The 23,684-nt window shown below is 43.6% G+C and overlaps 1 protein-coding gene across 1 annotated transcript in view; it reads left to right on the forward strand.

Annotated features, from left to right (window-relative positions):
- Positions 1-23,684, forward strand: part of FMNL2 (formin like 2) — a 296,607-nt gene that overhangs the window by 158,963 nt on the left and 113,960 nt on the right. Inside the window, 1 exon segment of the mRNA XM_060178135.1 lies at positions 9,635-9,718. Coding sequence (XP_060034118.1) covers positions 9,635-9,718 — 84 coding nt within the window.

Raw genomic sequence — 23,684 nt, forward strand, 5'->3', positions numbered from 1 at the left:
GTCTCCTTTGGTTCTCATTCTGCGGGTGGCTGTATGACAGAAAAGTTTTGATTTAGAGATCAGGAGGGCAAAGGCCTGTCCAGGCATAAGGTGTGCTGGTGCGCACTGTCCCCTTGCTTCTCTGTGGACTACTGTTCTCATGAATCTTGTGATAGTGGGAAGCTTCACTCCTAGGCAGTGGTTTCCTTGGTGCTGAATGATGAGAGAGCTTTCTTTATTGGTGGTCTTTGGAATTTCTAAGTATGACATCAGAAGTGTAGTCTCTTCTAAAGCACCATCAGTTTCTTCGTGAGGTACTCAGAGGCTTGATTGATTGTTCTTTTCTTTTTTTATTCTCCTTCTTCTACTTCTTCTTCTTCTTCTTCTTCTTCTTCTTCTTCTTCTTCTTCTTCTTCTTCTTCTTCCTCTTCTTCTTCTTCTTCCTCTTCTTCTTCTCCTCCTCCTCCTCCTCCTCCTCCTCCTCCTCCTCCTCCTCCTCCTCCTTCTTCTTCTTCTTCTTCTTTTGCCTCCAGGGTTATTGCTGGGGCTCAGTGCCTGCACCATGAATCCACTGCTCCTGGAGGCCCCCCCCTTTTGTTGCCCTTGTTGTTGTAACCTTATTGTGGTTCTTGTTGTTTATGTCATTCGTTGTTGCATAGGACAGAGAGAAATGGAGGGAGGAAGGGAAGACAGAGGGGGAGAGAAAGACAGACACCTGCAGACCTGCTTCACGGCCTGTGAAGTGACTCTCCTGCAGTTGGGGAGCTGGGGGCTCGAACCGGGATCCTTATGTCGGTCCTTGCGCTTTGCACCACCTGCGCTTAACCTGCTGTGCTACCACGTGACCCCCGATTGTTCTATTCTTACATACTTAGTTGTTCCATCTTTTATTTTCAAAACCACATTCACTTTGGTTCGGGAGGCGGCGCAATGGTAAAACTTTGGACTCTCAAGCATGAGGTCCCGAGTTCGATCCCTGGCCACACATGTGCCAGAGTGATGTCTGGTTCTTTCTCTCTCCTCCTATCTTTCTCACAAATAAATAAGATCTTAGAAAAGAAAAGAAACCACATTCACGAACTGTGTAGACTAGGACAGTTAAGGTTAAAACCATGTGGCTACCACTTGGGGTTAGATTGTTAGTTAATACAAGTTAAATTTACTGAGAGTGTAAATCTAACAATGTTCAGATTCCATCGCTTGTTAAATGTTTGGTTTAAATGATGTCTATGAATTCTTTTCCTTTTCAGAGAAATGCTGTTAGATCTGGACTTTTGGCAATTTTTGCCATGTATTAGTAATTAGATAATTACTAATGCTCTTTAGTGTGTAATTTGCTAATTGCTGAAATGCAAGTGGAGGTATTGTCAGACTGCCCAGTGTAACTAAGTTAATTTGCTTGTCATCTTCTCAGCCATGTCTTTAGTGTCCACTGTTTGCCTTACACTGTGCCAGTTTGGGAGTTAAGGACAAGAGCAGCAAATGGAAATACTTGTTTCAGCAGGGAATTGAAGTAGACAGAGTGATGAGAGAATGTTCTAGATGCTATAATGGAGGCGTCCATGCGTGTTATTGGACTCTAGTGAGCAGATATGTCTTCCTGGATAGTTAGGAAAAAGCTGATTCTTTAAAAAAAAAAAAAATTGATGTTTATTTTCTGGAGGATGGTGGTGGCTAATAGTACTTGTGTGCCAGATTGAGAAGCAGAGGGAAGGAAAGGAGAGGAAAGGAAGGGAAGAATAATCTTGACAGATTGAATTTATGTTAGCTAGGGGTGGGTAAAATCTAGAAAAATAGGGAGTTGGGCGGTAGCGCAGCCGGTTAAGTGCACAGTGGCGCAAAACGCAAGGATTGGCCTAAGGATCCCGGTTCAAGTCCCCGGCTCCCCACCTGCAGGGGCGTCGCTTCACAGGTGGTGAAGCAGGTCTGCGGGTGTCTTGTCTTTTTCTCCCCTCTCTGTCTTTCCCTCCTCTCTCCATATCTCTCTGTCCTAGCTAACAACGGTGACATCAATAACAACAACAATAATAACTATAGCACCAATAAAAAACAACAAGGGCAACAAAAGGGATAAATAAAAAATACATATTTAAAAAAATCTGGAAAAATGATTATCAGCCCCTGAGCTCTTTAACTCAGTTATCCGATATCCCTCAGTAGACTTTTGGCATGCACTTGAATGCAGCAACTTCATGATTCAGTTTGTCTTCTGCCTGCAATGTAGACTTGCTGCCACATGGCAAAGCCTAGGGATCCTGGGTGCACTGATGAATGAAAAGAGGGAAACAGAGAGGGAGTCTTTTGTTTAGGATCTCCAGATATCAGTGAGGTAGCGTTACCATGGAGATGTGAACACCTGGAAGCTTACCTACATATTTAGCCTAATAGAAGAGCAGCTTAGAGGGCTGGGGAGAGAGCATAATGGTTATGCCGAAAGATGCTAGTGCCTGAGTTAGTAGTGCTAGTCCCCAGCACTACCACAAACCAGAGCTAAACAGTACTCTGGTCTCTTTCTTTCTGTATGTCTCTCATTAAACTAAATAAAGAAGGGAGTTGGTGGTGGTAGCGCAGCGGGGTAAGTGCATGTGGCTCAAAGCACAAGGAGTGGTGTAAGGATCCTGGTTCGAGGCCCCAGCTCCCCACTTGCAGGGGAGTCGCTTCACAGGCAGTGAAGCAGGTCTGCAGGTGTCTGTCTTTCTCTCCCCCTCTCTGTCTTCCCCTCCTCTCTCCATTTCTGTCTGTCCTATCTAACAAGGACGACATCAACAACAATAATAACTACAACAATAGAAAAAAGGGCAACAAAAAGGGAAAAATAAAATATAAATAAACTTTAAAAAAAAGAAAAAAAATATAAACATTAAAAAATTAAAAAATTAAATAAATTAAAAAAAGAATAGAGAATGAATACCACTTACATAGAGGCAACAAAGGTATCTGGACGTAGAACCAGTATTTCCTTCTGAAAGTAGCGTGGACTGCTATGAATTACTGTACAACTATTGCTCGGGTTCCAGAGTTCTACCCTATGCAGCAAAAAGGAAAGGGTTCATTAAAAAAAAAAGGAGTAGTTATTGTTTTGGTGTATTGCACCAAAGTAAGACTCTGAATGGGGCAAGCGGGGGGTTGAGGGGAGGGTTCAGGTCCTGGAACATGATGGCAGAGGAGAACCTTGTTGAATTGTTGTGTGGAAAACTGCAAAATGTCACACATGTACAAACTACTGTATTTTACTGTTGACTGTAAACCACTAATCCACCAATAAAAATAAAAAAGAGTCGTTATTATGACCAGTTAGACACACCATCCCTGACTTTGAGCCCCCTGTGGATGTGTGACTTCTTCAGAGCTGCTGCTACCTCCTGGCCCCCGGAGAAATCATGAAGTTGTCCAGGCTAGACCTGAGCAGTCAAGAAATGAGCAGCTTGGGCTTTTTTTTCCCCTTACAGTAGTGACTGCATCCGTTGCTTGTCTTTTGCCTTGTTACAGCAGTGAGGCCTCTGGAGTCCCAACAGGCTATGTTTCGGTGCTTATGTGCTGTTCCTTTCAGGCTGTCTGACTCAAACAAATGAACCAGGTTTTGCCAGGTCTATTCTCCCGGGGCTGGTGGGGTTGTTCTTATTCCAGAGACTTGTTCTGACAGTGGCACGAGGTTTTATCGGCAACATTCCTCACTGTGTGCTGTGCCTCGGTACCTAAGAGGGCAGGCATTCTTTGCTACCCCATTTCTATCCCACGGGACTAATAAGAGCTTAGAGAAAAACTCATTAACTTGCTGCCTAATCTCATCATTGCTCTTGGTAAGTGCATCATCAGAGGCTGTAATATGGACGTCAGAGTTAGTTTAAAAGGAAATACTCAGCCTCCAGGGTTGAGATAAATGATGATGGTTATAACGGTTAATGACATCGGGAGCCCCTCAGAGCCATATATAGGGTTGGGTTTGGTGGTGTATGATTGGAATGGCAAATAAATACTAGCAGTCATTTTCCATGTGAGTTCCAGTAGGTAGTCCGTGAAGATAGGTCACATGAAAACATTTTCCCCAGTGTAGTATTATTATTATTATTATTATTATTATTATTATTATTATTATTATTATTATTTGTGACCAGGACTATTTCTGGGGTTCTACACCTACACAATTTCACTGTTCCCCATGGGCTTTTGTGTGTGTGTGTGTGTGTGTGTGTGTGTGTGTGTGTGTGTGTGTGTATGATGGATTGTGAGAGACAGGAGGAAAGACACCACAGCTCTGCCCCTCCCCACACATGAAACCAACCCTTGTGTAGGTGCTCTCATGTGGTGGCTGGAAACGCAGTGGCCCCATGCCTGGGAAGGTCTGTGCTCTCCTGGGGAGCCATCTCCTGGCCCTGTTTTCTCTGTTTTAGTGGACTGTCAGAAAAATCATGGTGCGTCTTTGCCTGAAGTAATACAGAGACGGGGCCCTGGTGGTGGTGTACCCTGTGGAGCTCACTTGTTCCCATGCATAAGGAAGGACTCGGGTTCGAGCCCTAGCTCTCCACTTGTAGGAGGGATGCTTCACAAGTAATGAAGTAGGTTTGCGGGCGTCTGTCTTTTTCTCTCCCATTCCTTCTCAATTTCTCTCTGTCCTATCAAAATAGAAAGTGGGGGGAGTCGGGTGGTAGCGCAGCAGGTTAAGCGCACATGGCGCGAAGCGCAAGGACTGGCGCAAGGATCCCGGTTCGAGCCCCCGACTCCCCGCCTGCAGAGGGGGTCGCTTCACAAGCAGTGAAGCAAGTCTGCAGGTGTCTTTCTCTCCCCCTCTCTGTCTCCCCTCCTCTCTCCATTTCTCTCTGCCCTATCCAACAACGACATCAATAACAACAATTAAAAAAACAAGGGCAACAAAAGGGAATAAATAAATAAATAAATATTTAAAAAAAAAATAGAAAAGGGGGGGAAAGGACACTGGAAGCTGTGGATTCATAGTGTTGGCATTGAGTCCCAGGAAGGGAGGAAATAAAAGAGAAGTAGAAAAGTATGTCACAACTTTTCGGACAATTCAACAGATAACTCTTTGGAGACTCACCATTGAAAATTCTGGAGATAGCTTAGTGATGAGAAGTGAAGATTGCTGGGAAGATAACATATTGGTTATGAAAAAATAAACAACAACAACAAAAAAAAAAACCTTTCATGCCAGAGGCACCAAAAGGTCCTAAATTCAATCTCCAGTACCACCATAAACTAGAGCTAAGCAGTGATATGGGAAAGAAAGAAGGGAAGAAAAAAAGAGAGAAAGAAAGCTGGCTTTGGAGTCTAAAATTCTTCTAATTATGCTATCAGTTTGGGGAAGAAATGTGTGTGGGGATAACTCAGCAGGAGTGTGTGTGCTTTGCATGTGTCAGACCACGGACTCAGTTCCTAGCACCACGTAAAAATGGTAGAGTGATGCTCTCGTCTGTACCACAGACAATTTTTTTGTAAATATTTTGAAACAGGTTATTATGTTCGAATGAGTAAGAGTCACTTTAGCAGCTGGTAGGCCTTCCTGACTGGATACTAGATTAAGTTCTCGGGGGAATGCCTGTCACTATCTGTCAAAATCATCAGAAGTAAATGTTCTGCCACTAAGTCAGAAAACCTCATTTGCCCTTTTGATACTCTTCAGTACATGTTAGCAGGACACGAGGCAGTGATTGTGGCCAGGGAATAGTTTCTCTAGAAACCAGATTCTTCAGAGAGTTGGAGGCTTGAACTTTTCAAGACCTTTACATTTGTCTACTAAAGTGTGACCCAAGCAATGAGCTGTGTGATGTTGACATAAAGGAGTGGGCAGTACAATTCTTTTTTTTTTTTTCTTCCAGGCTTATCACTGGGGCTCAGTGCTAGCACCTGGTGGCCATCATTTTTTTCCCAAAGAGAAATTGAGAGCGGCGGGGAAGATAGTGAGGGGGAGAGAAAGCAAGACACCTGCAGCCCTGCTTCACCACTTGGGAAGCAACCCCCCTGCAGGTGGAGAGCCAGGGGCTCAAACTGGGATCCTGGCGCCAAATTTTGTGCTTTGCTCTATGTGCGCCCAACCCAGCGAGCTACCACCGGGCTCCCAGCAGTTCTTAAGTGTAAGACATTCATTGGCTACTTAGGTCAGTTATTAAGAGCAGGGGAACTTGAGGGAGGCCAGGGAGGTAGGTGGGGATTGCCATCTTGCTCTATGGCCCAAGATCTTGCCTGCGACCGAAGCTGGGTGTCTTGAAAATCGGTTTGATTGGCTATTTGGGAAATTACACTAGAAACCTGTGAATGTACCTAAGCAAATCTGTGACCAACACTACAGAAGAGATGTTGTATTAATAGAGAGGGTTTTATAAAAAACTGATGTGGGTCTGTGGAGGTAGCGGTGTGGTTATGCAAACTTTCATGCCTAAGGTTCCAAGGTCTCAGGTTGAATTCCCAGCACCACCGTAAACTAGAGCTGAGCAGTGCTCTGGTCTTTCTCTATCTCTCTCACTTGTCAAAATAAAATAAATTTAATTAAATATTTTCATGCCTGAGGCTCTGAAGTTCCAGATTCAATCCCCAACACTACCATAAACTAGATCTGAGCAGTGTTCCAACACTACACATGAATACTGATGTCTGAACGTACCTTTCAGCTTGTGGTCCGTTTCTCAGAGCAAATGCAGCCTTAGAAACACACCACAAAGCCAAATGGAGAATTGTGGTTGCTCGTGTTAGCTTGTGTCCTGAGGTGGTGGTGCTGTCCCACACAGAGGGTGATACATATTTGCATTGTTCTTATTTTAATTTTTTTTAATTTTTTATTTTTTTTTAAATTATTTACGAAAGGATTAGTGAACAAAGGTAGGATAAGTGAAATAAGGTAGGAGGGGTACAACTCCACACAATTCCCACCACCCAATCCCCATAACCCACCCCCTCCCATGTTAGCTTTCCCATTCTTTAGCCCTCTGGGAGCATGGACCCAGGGTCGTTGAGGGTTGCAGAAGGTAGAAGGTCTGGCTTCTGTAATTGCTTCCCCACTGAACATGGGTGTTGACTGGTCGGTCCATACCCCCAGTCTGCCTCTCTCTTTCCCTAGTAGGGTGTGACTCTGGGGAAGCTGAGCTCCAGGACACATTGGTGGGGTCTTCAATTCAGGGAAGCCTGGCCAGCATCCTGATGGCATCTGGAACCTAGTGATTGAAAAGAGAGTTAACATACGAAGCCAAACAATTTGTTGAGCAATCATGGATCCCAAGCTTGGAATAGTGGAGAGGAAGTGTTAGGGAGGTACTCACTGCAAACTCTAGTGTACTTCTGCTTTCAGGTATATATTTTGCAGTATTTTATGGATACGTGTGCACATAAGCTCTCTCTCACAGAAACTGGTGTATATCTAGATTATGGGACTTAGAAAGTGAACTACCTGAGATGAAATTAGAGTGTACTATAAAAGGAAAGGTCTCACCCGAGTATTGAAGTTGAAGGGTTGTCATTCCACACGTGAAGTCTCTGGATACAGTCTGAGGTGAAGCATGTTGAGGTGGCAATCGTTGCTTTGGTTAGGTTGTGATCGGCGGATGCAATATTATTTGGTTTGGATTGGGAGATGCACACGGGAAAGTGGGCCCTATCCAAGGGTTCCAGGACTGGGGGAAGTAGGGGCTCTATAGTGGAGATGTGAGGTTCCTGCTGTCTTAGGGTTCAAAAAGACAATCGATAGTTAATATTATCATCACATTATTTGTTATTTGGGTTAACTTTGAAAAGTCCCTTTGTTATGGTTTGCTGTACAGTAATTTTAATTTATTTTTATAGAGGTTTTATTTATTTGGCAGGGGTAGATAAATGTAAACGTTATGCAGAGACTGTCATTGCCTGAAGTTCCAAAGTCTCAGGTTTAATCCCCTGCATCACCATCAACTAAAGCTGGGCAGTGCTGGTTAGAGAGAGAGGAGAGAGAGATAGAGAGACTTTATTTATTAATGAGAGATATAAGAAGAGAGAAAGAGAACCAGAGCATCACTCTCATACCTGTGCTGCCGGAGATTGACCTTGGGGCCCTACTCTTGACCTTGCGTTGTTTTTAGGAGGGGGGGTGGAGATATCAAAGTGAATGAAATTGTTGTTAATCTAGCAGTGATATGACCATTGCAATTTTTTTTCCTGGTGTTTCCTGTTCTGTGTCTGGTGGGATAATGGCACTTGAAAAAAAATTGAGGATTGGGGTGTGTGTACAAGAGATCATTCCCTGGCTAACTGGGTAGAGCAACTCCCTTGCTATGCTCTGACCCAGGCTCGAACCCCAGCACCATATAGGAGTGGCATGGGGAGGGGGGAGGGCTAGTGGAGACTCTAGTGCAATAGTGTCTTTCCCTTTCTGTTTTCTTTTTCTTTTTTGCCTCCCCTTCCCCCCCCATGTCTTTCCTTTCTAGTTGAATGAAAAAGGCAAGAACCTGGAGAGAGAGAGAGAGAGAGAGAGAGAGAGAGAGAGAGAGAGAGATGAGAAGAAGAGGAAGAGGAGTTGGAGGAGAAGATGATGATGATGATGACGATGATATGGGGGGTGGGACATGAAAGGAACAAGGAAGGGAGGGAGGACTTGGGCCTGCAGAGAGAGTGTAGCCGTAGTTCCCAGGACTTGCAAGCAGATGTGCCTCCAGGTTCAATCTCTGACACAGCCAGTACAGAACTGAGCAGCGCTCTGGTGGTGGTGGTGAGGAGGAGATAAAAAAATAAAATAAAGAGGAGTGGGGCGGTAGCACAGCGGGTTAAGCGCACGTGGCACAAAGCTCAAGGACCGTCATAAGGATCCCGGTTCGAGCCCCCGGCTCCCCACCTGCAGGGGAGTCGCTTCACAGGTGGTGAAGCAGGTCTGCAGGTGTCTGTCTTTCTCTCCCCTTCCCTGTCTTCCCCTCCTCTCTCCATTTCTCTCTGTCCTATCCAACAGTGATGACAACAACAACAGCAATAATAACAACAGTAATAAAAAACAATAAGGGCAACAAAAGGGGAAATAAATAAATAAATAAATAAATAAATAAATAAAAATATATGTAAAAAATAAAATAGGCAATACCTTTGAAGCAGTGATGTCTGACTTCTTGTTTTAGGTAGAATGGGGACCAGTTATAAAATGAACTATTGTTTTGCCTTTGCTGAGACAGGATTCTTTTTTCCTCCTATTTTTAACTTGTGATTAATAGTGGGCTGCAGGACAGCAAGATGATAGTATATGGCTCCACACCACACACCCACCTCCAGGATTCTAAGTTCCCACCCTCCTGCCTCCCAAAGATAACCACCATAGTTCTCACAAGTCTTAGAAACTGTGTGCTTGCTTATGGGTGTTTGTTTGCTTGCTTGTTTGTTTTACCAGGCACATTACTGCCTGGCTCCAAGCAATACCAACTCTTTATAAATGTTTGATACTGGCCTCTTGTTGGATCTGTGATATGATTCTGATAGTTCCAAGCAGACTGCTCCACGTGTCATGGCACAGAACTTGAGAATCTCTCCTGACACTGTGCTGCTTCTGCAGGGCTTCTGCAGGGGGTGTGGGCTTCCTCAAGTGCTGGGGAACGAAGTCACAGGAGGACCACAGTGATGGTGGTCTTTGGTTTGCCTGTGAGCAACCCTGCTGCCTGCTGTGGAATATGACGTGTCTCTTCGCTTCCTTTCGTTGCAGAATGCTATGAACCTCCCTCCTGACAAAGCCAGGTTGCTGAGGCAGTATGACAATGAGAAAAAGTGGGAACTGATCTGTGATCAGGTAAGGCACCTCGATGCTTTTGTCAACTCAATGACAGGGGGAAACAATTTCCTCCCTAATCATTCTAGATTGTTTTGCTTTTAGGCGGCGTTTCTGTTTTGTGATTTCGCTGCTCCCCCCTTTTCTTATGACTGAAGGAAAAGCTAAAAAAAAAATTTAATCCTCTTTCATTTTTGAATATTTTGTAGTCATATTTTCTGGCTAGACTGTGACCAAGTGGGGAAGCCAAATTCAGGGGCTCTGTCTGTCCTTTTGCCTTCCACAGCAGATCCTGCTATTTAAATAGTGCAGACCCGCTCATGAAGCTGGCCTCCATATTCATATATATTGATTGCTCTGTAATTGTTCCTGTATGTTCGCTGTTCATAAGCGCTGCCTGGGTTAATAACATTATTGTCTTTTTTTTTTTTTTTAAAGCTGGTTTCCAGCAGTTTTTATTTTATTAATTCATGAAAGCATGTGCATACCGTATCTCCAGAAGGCTATCCAATTCCAAATGAAATGTCTATTGTTCTCTCTGACTTGGGGTTTTACAGCTTAGGGGTCCCCTGGTAAGACTTTATGTGTCTCCTTCCAGGAGAGAGAGAGAGAGAGAGGTGTGTGTGTGTGTGTGTATGTGTGTGTGTGTGTGTGTAAATATACGAATATAGGCACCATCTATTTAGTAAATTCATTCATACATAGATTTGTTGCGTTCTTTGAAATGGTATTCCACTTCCTTACTAGAACTTCCTTACTAGCCAAGATTTATTTACTAATGGGATACAGGAAAGAGAGTGCTTATCAGTAGGCTCGTACTTGCTGGGGACCAAACATGGAACCTCACGCTTTTATATCCGACTCTCTAGCCACTATGCCCCCTCCAGGACCACAGGTGAATCATTTTAAATCTAGAAGTGTTACTGTAGAGAAGAGGTGGCCGAGGATACAGCATAGCACTTATACAACTTTCATGTTTCAGGCCCTAGAGACTCCGGCTCCAATCCCCAGCACCACCATCCATAAACCAGAGTCGCAGTACTGAGAAGTAGTCTGTTCATACACAACTAGAGAAGTGTATGAAAATAGAGAGGACACATTGTTGGGCTCTTTTATTTTGGGTCACGAGTTTGGGGGTGATTGTATATTTCTCAACTCTCTACCCCCCTACAAATTTCTGGGGAGTGTTGCAGTTCCCTAACACAGCTCTGTGGGCCTTGACTGTGGGGCCAAAATGTGTCAGGGAGGATAGGGGTTTTCTGTTCCTTATAGGTGTGTGTGTGGTGGGGGCTTCATGTTCCCTAAGAAATCGGTGCTTGGGAGTCGGCCAGTAGCGCAGCAGGTTAAGTGCACATCGCGCAAAGCGCAAGGACCCTGGTTCAAGCCCCTGGCTCCCCATCTGCAGGGGAGTCGCTTCACAGACGGTGAAGCAGATCTTCAGGTGTCTTTCTCTCCCCCTCTCTATCTTCCCCATTTCTCTCTGTCCTATCTAACAACGACTACATCACTAACACCAACAATAACTACAACAACAATAAAAAAAAAAAGGGCAACAAAAGGGAAAATAAATAAATATAAAAAAATTTTAAAAAGAGAGAAAGAAAAAGCTACTTATCCTGATGATGGAGGGCCAAGGAGGGTAAGAACAGTGTTGATCCTGGTGGCTGTGACAGAGTCCAGAGCACCAGGTATAGGGAGTCGGCTCTGGAGCCATTTTGTCAACGCTGTGAGAGAGGGCTGAAATGGCCTTCTTGCCTCAGAATGCGCTGAGGGTTTCCTGCAGGATCCACTGCCAGCTTGGTCTGCCCCATTCCTTTCTGGCACTACTGAAGTATTAATATGCCAGAAAGGAAAGACTGCTGATGACAGAAGACTTCTAACAGCTGGGCTCTCTTCTCAGGCCAGAAGTCATTGGTAGAGTCCAGGGGTTCCTGAGGCTGGGCGAGCAGCACATCAGTCATGTTTCTCATGCTCAAATTATCAGAGTTCAAGCTATGAATGCCCTGAAGTGGTAATATTTCAGGACATGGAGAATTTTTAGCAACTTCATCTGTTCCCTCTCGGCATTCATCTCAACACATGTTAAAAGCTCCAAACTCAAGTAGCTCCCTAAATTCTCAGCTTCCCTGTGACGTGTGTTCTTTAGCGAGAGCTTTGTGTTTCTCTTATTTTTTAAGTTTATTTATTTATAAGGGGGGGTGGCGAGGAGGGGGAGGAGGGGGGAGCCAGAGTATCCATTACTTTGGCACATGCGATGTCAGAGATTGAACTTGGAAGCTCATGGTTGAGGGTCCAGTGTTTAAACCCCTCCACCACCTCCCAGGTTGTGATCCTTGTGCTTAGTCTTCAGAAAAAAAAGTCTTATCACGGGCTTATTGACGGGGCTTATTCACGGGGAAAAGTGAGATAGAGTGAAGTCACCGCCAAAGGTCAAAGAACTATTTTGTGGTAGAATGGTGTAGGGTATCTGACACTGGAGAGTCTCAGACTGGAACCTGTCAGCTCTGATCTTTGATCTAGAAAGGTCAGTCCAGAGCAGCGTTTCAAACCTCAGGGAAAGGAGAGAAAAGACTGAGGCCCTGCCGTATGATGATGGAGAAGGGCCTACATTGGGAATCAGAGTGTTCTGCAGATGCCTGTCAGGAGAAGAAGAAAAATTGTATCTTTATGTCAACAGTGTACAGGAGGGGTACTGTAACCACAGCCCCCCCCCCCCCCCATAATATGATTTTAAAAAGAGGAAGAAAGAAGGAGAGAACACCAATGATTATGACCAAAAAATCTGGTTAGTAAAGACAGTAGAAAAAGAAGGTGAAGGCAAAGCTAGTGAGGTGGCAACAATAGAATGATAGTGCCTTCTCTCTGGGTTTTGTTTCCATTTATCCACATCTGCTACGATCTGTCTCTACCAGCTAAATATCTCCCCTGCTACGATCTGTCTCTACCAGCTAAATATCTCCCCTGCTACGATCTGTCTCTACCAGCTAAATATCTCCCCTGCTACGATCTATCTCTACCAGCTGAATATCTCCCCTGCTACGATCTATCTCTACCAGCTGAATATCTCCCCTGCTACGATCTGTCTCTACCAGCTAAATATCTCCCCTGCTACGATCTGTCTCTACCAGCTGAATATCTCCCCTGCTACGATCTGTCTCTACCAGCTAAATATCTCCCCTGCTACGATCTGTCTCTACCAGCTGAATATCTCCCCTGCTACGATCTGTCTCTACCAGCTAAATATCTCCCCTGCTACGATCTGTCTCTACCAGCTAAATATCTCCCCTACTGCGATCTGTCTCTACCAGCTAAATATCTCCTCTGCTGCCTTCTTCAGTCCTCCAGTTCATTGGCTTTTTTTTTTTTTTTAGCTATATTTAATACTGTTTGATGTCAAATTGTTTGAATTTTTTATGTCGTCCTCCTAATCTTGTGGCATGTTGGTACTGTTTATTTTTAAATCATTGTAAGCTTTTTGTGGACTCTTTAAATTCTCTTTTAGACTCAGCATTTTTTTTTTTTTAATCATTTTGACATTTGGCCATCTCGCCTCTATGAAGTCCTTTATTTTAGCAACGCATAAGTCAGACTTGTTTATTTGATTGGTTGGTTGGTATTTTGTTTTCTAGTTCTTTAAAATTTTTTAGTATCCATCTTTTTTTTTTTTTTTTTTTACATTAGGGACCCAGTACACAGATGGTAAGAGATTCTTTTTTAAAAAATATTTATTTATTTATTTATTCCCTTTTGTTGCCCTTGTTGTTTTATTGTTGTAGTTGTTGTTGATCTCGTTGTTGTTGGATAGGACAGAGAGAAATGCAGAGAGGAGGGGAAGACAGAGAGGGGGAGAGAAAGATAGACACCTGCAGTCCTGTTTCACCACTTGTGAAGCAACTCCCCTGCAGATGGGGAGCCGGGGGCTCGAACCGGGATCCTTACACCGGTCCTTGTGCTTAGTGCCACCTGCATTTAACCCGCTGCGCTACCGCCCGACTCCCAAGTATTCATCTTATAAAAGAATTTTCTCTGGTATCCAAATGCACTCATTAATATTTAGTATAATTTGTTAGCTGTTTCCTATTTCCCAGTGATCACTAATATTCTCTCCTCTGGGTTTGGTCAAATAAAATCTAGCAAAGCAGCCAGAGAAATTATTTAACCGGCAGACCTTTGGGTTCTCATGCCTGACCCCATGCCTGAGTTTCCTGGTTTGATCCCTGGCAGGGCTGTACAAAAGGCCTGTATGCCTGAGGCGCTGAAGTCCCACTTTGAATCACTGGCACCACCATAACCTGCTGTGCTTGTATATGTGGTTTGATTCTCTCCGTTCCCCCCCTATAATTTTTAATATTATTTATTTATTTATTTGATAGAGACAGAAATCAAGAGGACCTAGTCGGGGCTGTATTGTTATGTGGAAAACAAAAGAAATGTTACGCATACACAAACTATGTATTTACTGTCTACTGTAAAACATTAATCCCCCAATAAAGAAATAAAAAAAAATGACTAGGGGGCCAGGTGGTGGCACAGTTGGTTAAGCACACATGGTGCAAAGCGCAAGGACCGGCGCAAGGATCCTGGTTCAAGACCCCGGCTTCCTGTCTGCAGGGGAGTCGCTTCACAGGCGGTGAAGCAGGTCTGCAGGTGTCTGTTTTTCTCTCCCCCCTCTGTCTTCCCCTCCTCTCTCCATTTCTCTCCGTCCTATCCAACAACAATGACAGCAATGACAATAATATATTAGCAGTAATAATAACTACAACAATGATAAACAACTAGGGCAACAAAAGGGGAAAAAATATCCTGCAGGAGCAGTGGATTTGTAGTGTAGGCACTGAGCTCCAGTGATAACCCTGGAGATAAATAAATAAATAAATGAATATAAATAAATGAATAAATAAGTATACTAAAATGACAGGTTATATTTAAAAATAAAAAAATCAAGAGGGAAGAGGGGCGAGAGGCAGAGACACACCTGCAGCCCTGCTTCACTACTCACAAAGCTTTCCCCCTGCAGGTGGAGACCAGGGGCTTGAACCTGGGTCCTTGTGCAATGTAACATGTGTGCTCAACCAGGTGCGCCACCCCCTGGCTGGCTGGCTCTCATTCTCACCTGTTTTACCCTGCATGTGACCTCGGTTCAAGCCCGATCCCTTCAGTACTGTGATGTCTTTCTTTCTCTTGCTCTTTATCTGAAAAAGTCAACCCAGTGGAAATCCTGACAGCAAGTAAAATGATGCGGTATCTAGTACAGATTCATTCACTTGTTGGGTTTGACTGTTCTGTTCTCTGAGCCTTTTTTTAATCCAGATCACACTTGAGTCATGACGCTCATTCAGTGAAGAGACCAGCTTGCTGTCTTGTAGAGGCTGTTTTGTTCTCCTTACCTGCCTGATCATTCCCTAGACATGTCTGAACTGCTGGACTTCCTGTTACCTTTAGTTACATGTGAACAGGTAATAGGCTGATCGAGCCTCTTTGTGTAGCATACCATAGACATAAATGTTCCCCCGTCATGTCTCATGCCCATTTATTTATTTTATTTATATTTTTATTTTATATACATTTTACATATTTTTTTTTATTTTTGTAGGTTTACTAATAGGTCTCAGTGCCTACACGACCAGTCCACTCTTCTGGTGGCCATATTTCTTTCTTTTTTTGTTGCTAGAGACAGAGAGAAATTGATGGGGAAAGGGGCAGTTGAGAGGAAGAGGTGACACCTGTAGCACTGCTTAACCACTCCGAAAGTTTCCTCCTATAGGTGGGGACCGGGGACTTGAACCCAGGACCTTTCACAGGGTGACAAGTGCACTCTGCCAACTGTGCCACTGCCAGCCCCTCCATCATCACCTCTTAGCAGCCCGTATCAGATCGCAGTCTAATCTCTCCATTGCATAGTTGTGTGTTTCCTCTGGTGTCAGAGGAATCTGTGGAGTGTTAATTAGCACTCTGTTTGCATCTAGACACCTCTCAGGCTCTTGACCTAGTGGATTTCAAACCAGTTGATAAACTCTTCCTATATTGATGTCACCTGGAGCTTTGAAAACTTTAAAAAAAAAAAAAAAGAAAAAAGATATTGTATTCTCTTACTGGACAGAGAAAGAAATCAAGAGGTAAAGGAGAGTTAGAGAGGGAGAGAGAACCAGAGACACGTGTAGCACTGCTTCACCGCTACTGAAACTCCCCCTGCAGGTGGGTACCAGGGCTGGAAGCTGGGTCCTTGCACACTGTAACGTGCACTCTACCAGGTATGTCACCACTTGGCTCCAGCAAAGACTTTAAATTTCCTTTTTATAAGTCAGGAATTAGAGCATTAAAGATTCATTTACTTATTAATAAGAGAGAAGGGAGGAGACAGAGAGAACCAGAGCATCCGTCACATACAGTGCCAGGGCTGGGACTCTGGACCTCTTGCTTGAGAGCCTAACATCACATTCACTGCACCGCCTTTCAGGTTGAAATTATCACCGTTTTAGTATTATTTATTGATTGACTGAATAGACAGCCAGAAATCGAGAAGGGAGAGAGAGACAGAGAAAGATACCTTGCAGCCTTGCTTCACTACTCAGGAAGCTTTCCCGCCTCACCTGCAGGTGGGGACCAGAGGCTTGAACCAAGTCCTTGCACATTGTATTGTGTGTGCTAAATAAGATTTCTTAACCAGGTGTCCCTTCACTTATCTTCTTTGATGTGTATTTCTTAGCATAAAAGTGAACATTTGGGGAGTCGGACAGTAGTGCAGCGGGTTACGCGCATGTGGTGTGAAACACAAGGACCTGTGTAAGGATCCCAGTTCGAGCCCCCGGCTCCCCACCTGCAGGGGAGTCGCTTCACAGGTGATGAAGCAGGTCTGCAGGTGTCTGTCTTTCTCTCCCCCTCTCTGTCTTCCCCTCCTCTCTCCATTTCTCTCTGGCCTATCTAACAATGACAACATCAATAACAACAATAATAACTAAATAATAAAACAAAAAGGGCAACAAAAGGAAATAAATATTTTTAAAAAAGAAAAAAGTGGGCACTTGTCAATGTTTATATTTTTTCTTTTTTTTAAAAAAATATTTATTTATTTATTCCCTTTTGTTGCCCTTGTTTTTTTATTGTAGTTATTATTATTGTTGTTGTTGTTGGATAGGACAGAGAGAAATGGAGAGAGGAGGGGAAGGCAGAGAGGGGGAGAGAAAGACAGACACCTGCAGACCTGCTTCACCGCCTGTGAAGCGACTCCCCTGCAGGTGGGGAGCCGGGGTTCGAACCGGGATCCTTATGCCGGTCCTTGTGCTTTGCGCCACCTGCGCTTAACCCGCTGCGCTACAGCCCGACTCCCCTATATTTTTTTTTCTTAAAGTAATACCAATATCACTACTAGCTAAACTTAACTAAATGAAAGATACCTCTGAAAGAGCGGTTTTTATGTTTGCAAAATTTGAGTTTAGAAATTTAGAGTTTGAGGAAATGAAGGTGTCTGTAACTCCAACCCCCACTGTAACGGTCAGTGCTCCGGGAGGAGGAGGGAGTGGTTAGTAAAAGCTCCTCTCTCCCACAGGTGGTCTGGTGGCTACATTTGCTTTACATCATGGTCATTATTTTTTTAACAAAATACTTATTTGAGAGAGAGAAAACCGAAAGAAAGATATATGTGGAAAGAGAAAGAAAGAGACCAGAACACTGCTAATTCTCGTATATGGTGATTCCTGGCATTGCACCTGGGATCTCTGAGCCTCAGGCATGAAAATCTTTTACAGAACTATTAGTCTGTTTCCCAACTTGCTTTTAGGTATGTTTTCATGAGTTGGCTGATCGAATAAGCATGTCACTGTGTAGGCTTAGGAAAGCAAGGCAGTGAAGTAAATGAGAAGATATGAATCCGAGCTTTCTTTCTTTTTTAAAATATTTATTTATTTATTCCCTTTGTTGCCCTTGTTGTTTTATTGTTGTAGTTATTATTGTTGTTGTCGTTGTTGGGTAGGACAGAGAGAGTCTTTATTGGGGAAGCAACCCAGGTGTCCAACAACAGATGAGTGGCTGAGCAAGTTGTGGTCTATATACACAATGGAATACTACTCAGCTATAAAAAATGGTGACTTCACCGTTTTCAGCCCATCTTGGATGGACCTTGAAAAATTCATGTTAAGTGAAATCAGTCAGAAACAGAAGGATGACTATGGGATGATCTCACTCTCAGGCAGAAATTGAAAAACAAGATCAGAAGAGAAAACACAAGCAGAACCTGAACTGGAATTGGCGTATTGCACCTAAGTAAAAGACTCTGGGGTGGGTGGGTGGGGAGAATACAGGTCCAAGAAGGATGACAGAGGACCTGGCGGGGGTTGTATTGTTATATGGAAAGCTGAGACATGTTATGCATGTACAAACTATTGTATTTACTGCTAAATGTAAAACGTTAATTCCCCAATAAAGAAATAAATAAAAAAAAAGACTCCTATGCCTGAGGCTCTCAGGTCCCATGTTCAACCCCCAGCACCACCAGAAGGCATTGCGGAGCTGAGCTTTGATGTGGCCCTTGGTATCTCTCATTAAAACGAATTAAGTTTTTCTTTTTAATCTTTATTTATTGGGTAGAGACAGCCAGAAATCGAGAGGGAAGAGGATGATGGAGAAGGGAGAGAGACAGAGAGACACCTGCAGCCCTGCTTCACCACTAGCAAAGCTTTCCCCCTACAGGTGGGGACTAGGGGCTCGAACCTGGGTCCCTGGGCATTGGAATATGTACACCCAACCAGGTGTGCCACCACCTGGCTCCTAGTTAATCTTTTAAAAAACAATCTTTAAAGAGATAAAGACAGATGGTTTTCTGGAAACCACCCAGCAAATGGTTATTTTGAGACTATGACAACTCTGGAGACATCTGTGCTGTGAAAAGTGCCACAGCAATTTGGGAAAGCTTTTTGAAAGGATTACCAGAGGAGGCGCAGGCCTGCCATGGGGTTGAGACTAGTCTCACCAAGCCGTTCCTTGTCAGGCTGGCTTCGCGGGTGGAGACAGACGACCCGGGACTCATGGCTGGGTTGTACGCAGTATCTCTTTATTCATGCAGGACGCAGTGCAATCTATACCAAGCTAAGCTAACTCTTAAAAACTACAAACAATCTTGTCCTTATAAATATACTAACTAGCCCAGTAGGGTGGGAACAGGATGCGATGCAGAGAGGGTAGAGAGAAAAGTGACTGGTATGACAAGGAGAGGGGGCGGAGCAGGTGAGAATTCTACCACTAAACCACCAATGCCCTGGAGGGAAGGTGGTGCTTGTTAACAGAGGTTATGTAAATAGAATACAGTGTTATGTAAATAGAATGCAGGGGGGATTAAACCAAATGAAACAGAAGGGGTTTTTAAAGCATACCAACAGTTCCTCAGTCATCTGCATGACCTAGTGAGCACACCATAACCCTAGACACCAAGATGAGAGTGCTTCTTGGAGAAGAAGAAGAGATTAATGGAAGAGTTAGGCACTATCTTCCAAAGTTCTGGAAAGGGTAAATTGATGATGAGGGAACTCTTGGTTGATATACTCCCCCCTACTGATCTGCATTTAATCATGGCAAATGACAATGAACTTTTTAAAAAATTAATTTTATTTTATAAGGCAGATTTAGAAAGACCAGAACACTGCTCAGCTGGGGATTGAACTCAGGAACTTGTTTGTCTAATGCTTTTGCCATTGGGCCGCCTCCCAGGTTGCTTAATTTTGCTTTCTAGTTAGGTGGATAAATGGTAGCGGTACAGAGAGACAGGAAGAAACTGGACTTGAAATATAATTGGGGTTTTATAAGATACGCCAGAAAGAGAAGGATGAATGATTTCACTGTCAGATGTAGAATTTATTTTGTATTTTTCATGTGGTTGATGTATTTTCTGTTTCATGAAAGAAATGTGTCCCTTCCTCCCCACCTCTCTCTCCTTTTTTACACCAGAGCACTGCTCAGCTCTATCTGTTGGTGGTGTTAGGAATCCAACTTGGGACTACTGTCATGCAAATCCTATGCCCTCATTGTACATCTCCCTGACCCAGTAAGTTTTTTAAGTTACGAAGGTAATCTGTGTTTCCTTCTAGAAATCATATAGTTTGCCTTTCTATGTGTAAGTGCTGTTGTAAATGGAGGGTGGGGATGAAATGGTTTCCCCCACATATATGTTGGCATGCATGTACAGAGAAAGAGAAATTGAGAGGGGGGAGGGGAGGGGCCGGGTAGTGGCGCACCTGGTTGAGCACACACGTTACAATGCACAGAGACCCAGGTTCAAACCCCCGGCCCTCACCTGCAGAGGGAAAGCTTCACAAGTGGTGAAGCAGGGCTGCAGGTGTCTCTCTTTCTCCCTCCCTATCAGCCCTCTCAATTTCTCTCTGCCTCTGTTCAATAATATATAAATAAAATTATACAAAAGAGATAAAGGGGGGGTAGAGACACCAGCAGTCCTGTTTCACCACTTGTGCGCTGTGATGTGGACACTTAACCAGGTGCACCACCGCCTCGCTCCGATACTTTAGTTTTTTGTAGATTATTTTTTCCCTACTGCCTGCACTGATGTCTTTGAAAAACCAAATGACCATGTATGACGGAACCTATTTCTGGATACTGTTCCGTCCTATTGGTCGTTGCTTCTCTCCCTTAGTGACTGAAGTACTTTTGATGACTGTCTGTAAATCAGGTGTGTCAATTCCCCAGCCTTGATCATTTGTGAACTTACTCAGGCTGCTCTAGTTCCTTTGCATTTTAATGAAAAATTTAGGGCAGTGGGGGGTAGATAGCATAATAGTCATGCAAAGAGTCTTATCATGCCTGAGGCTCCAAAGTCCCAGGTTCAATCCCCTGAACCACCATAAACCAAAGCTAAGCAGTGCTCTGGTAAATGAAAAAAATAAATAAGTAAATAAAAATAAATTTTTTAAGAAAGGAAAATTCAGAAGCTGTTTGTCCAATCTTATCAAAGACAAGGCTCCAGAGTTTTGGATAAGGATGCATTGCTCGTGTAGATTCATTTCAGGAGAACTGACATCCTTACAGTGTGGCCTCTGTTTATTCAGGCCTCTTTAATATCTTTCAGGAATGTTTTTAAGTTTCCAGAGTACAGGTTTTGCATGTATTTTCACTTAAAATAGCAATATCATGGACTACTCAGGGATAAATGAGTAGTTCATGATATTGCTATTTTAAGTCATATGTATTATAAGTTTCAGTAACTTGACTAGTTTAAATAGTTTCTTTCCTTACTTTTTTTAAAACTTTTTTTTTAAGGATTTTATTGATTTATGAGAAAGATAGGAGGAGAGAGAAAGAACCAGACATCACTCTGGCACATGTGCTACCAGGGATCGAACTTGGGACCTCATGCTTGAGAGTCCAAAGCCTTATCACTGCGCCACCTCCCGGACGACCTTACTTTTTTTTTTTTTCCCCACCAGCTCTGATCCTAACCCTTCTAATGATTTGCTCCAGAAAAGTGGTGCCTTTTTTTTTTTTTAAATGACTTCTTACTACTTCCTTGATTCTCTTAAGGAGAAAGGCAACTCTTGCTGTATCACAGCGTTTATATATATATATATTTTTTTTTTTCCATTTTATTTTAGAGAGAGAGAGACAGACAGACACCACAGTGCTGCCTGCTCCACCATCTGTGGTGCCGCGTCTTAAACTCCCACATAAGGAAAGGGATCTTGTGGCTGTCTTCAGGCTCCTGAATACTGTATGTTTCTTTAGTTGGGGAAATGTTTCATTGATAAGACAGTTGTTGTCTCAGGGTTCCCCGCACAGTCTTAATTGCTTCTATACTCTCAGCAGTGGCTAGTGGGGAATCTGATAACAGCTGAAATTCGGTATCCTGAACTTGCTTCTTAGGCTTTGGTCTCTCCCGACAGGTACACAAGCAAGGGATGAGGGCAAGAGAAAGAGCCCATGACATCCCTTCTGTTTTTAATTGTTCTCATAAGGATACTATCTTTGGGACCAGGTGGTGTGGTGCATCTGGTTGAGTTCACGTTACCATAGGCAAGGACCCAGGTTCAAGCCCCCGGTCCTTACTTGCAGTGGGGGAAGCTTCACAAATGGCGGAAGTAGTGCTGTGGTTGTCTCTTTCTCTTCTTCCCCATTTCACCCTTGCATCTCAGTCTCTCTCTCTCTTTAGCCCATATATATGTATATTTTTGTCTCCAGGGTTATCGCTGGGGCTCGGTGCCTGCACCACGAATCCACTGCTCCCGGAGGCTATTTTTTTCCCTTGTGTTGTCCTTGTTTCTTCGTTGTTGTGGTTGTTATTGATGTCATCGTTGTTGGATAGGACAGAGAGAAATGGAGAGAGGAGGGGAAGACAGAGAGGGGGAGAGAAAGACAGACACCTGCAGACCTGCTTCACCGCTTGTGAAGAGACTCCCCTGCAGATGGGGAGCCGGGGGCTCGAACCGGGATCCTCACGCCGGTCCTTGCGCTTTGCACCACGTGTGCTTAACCCACTGCGCTACGGTCCAACTCTCATAAATAAATTTCTAAAAGGACGCTTTCTTTACATGCACCAGACACTTGTTGACTTTGGTTTTACTTTCTTGTCTACCTCTTCCCATGATAGCTACGTGAAGGCTCACAGGCATAATTTTTGCTCTTCAAGTACACACACTGCCTTTCTTGCAGCTCCGTGAGCTCCTGCTGGGATTTCTGAACGTGGTTCCTATGTATTTTGGGTTTTATTTGGGGCTAATGAAGTTTAGAGAACTTGGTAAGTATAACTGTAGTCTTTCCATTTAAATCCTTTTGGCCAGTACCTTTCTTTTTTTAAAGAAATATTTGTTTGTCAGTTAGTGACAGATAGATAGATAGATCGACAGATAGATGGATGGAAATAGCGAGGCAGAGCCTAACTAACTCTGGCACATGTGATGCTGAGGATCAAACTCAGGACCTCATACTTGAGATTGTAGCACTCTGTCTTTTGTTCTACCTCCCAGCCATGTCTCTTTCAGAACTGCTCACTGAATCCCAGCCCAACCCGCTGAGATTACTGTGTTCATGCCTTGCGCTTCTCAACCGTTGTTCCTGTGTCCTGCCACCTGTAAAACTTCTCTGACTCCTGCCTATCACTTAGTCCCCGAGTATCTGTACTCTGCGTGGCTTTCAAATCTCAACTCTAAAGCCATTTTCTCTAGGGAAGTCTCTCGAAGCCTTTTAGTTGGAAAGAGCCTTACCTTTCTTTGAGCTTCCAGATGACTCTTATCATATTCTACTTTGTATTTCAGCAAAGTCTGGTTATTTCAGAGATGAGCTTTACTGCTTTGGAATGAATTTGTTTTTGCATTGTGGTATCTGTGTGTCTTTCAGAATGTGTTCAGGATAAATGAAAGACTACAAATTATTGGAAACGTTTTTTTTTTCTTTTCTCTTTTTAATCTTGAAAGCTCAGAGGGAGTAAACCTAGAGGTGATAGTAAGATGTCAGAGCTTAGAGGCAGAAACGTGCTCAGCAAAGTGTTTCGATAGAGTAATAACCACCGGGACTCTTCTGAATAGCAGCACGGCTGTCACTAACTGCCTCTGGTAATTGTTAGAGGAAATTCAATCCCCACCTGAACTTGCTCTCTTGGCTGTCTAGGGTACTACTTTTCCCTCTACTTTCTCATCAGTCCCCGAGTACTCAGGTACAAAAACATACCTTCTATAGGTGGGACAGTCTGGAAATGTTCTGACATTGCAGTCCGCCCTTCTTTTTTTACTCACTCATGCAACATTTGTGAAGGGTTCTTTTTATTTTGTGCAGGCTTGCATAGATGTCCTCTGCTGTGGAATACTACTCAGTTGTTAAAAATGACAGTCATCTCCTTTGTCTCATCTTGGATGGAGCTTGAAGGAAGCATGTTAAGTGAAGATAAGTCAAAGTGAGAAAGAAGGATGAAACCAGATCTCACTCATAGGCGAGACTTAAGAAACAAAAAGACAGAGGAGAAGAGAATGAAAGTTGGAGTAGGCTTGGTGTATTATAT

Source organism: Erinaceus europaeus, chromosome 18 (assembly GCF_950295315.1).
Source record: "Erinaceus europaeus chromosome 18, mEriEur2.1, whole genome shotgun sequence".
NCBI lineage: Eukaryota > Metazoa > Chordata > Mammalia > Eulipotyphla > Erinaceidae > Erinaceus > Erinaceus europaeus.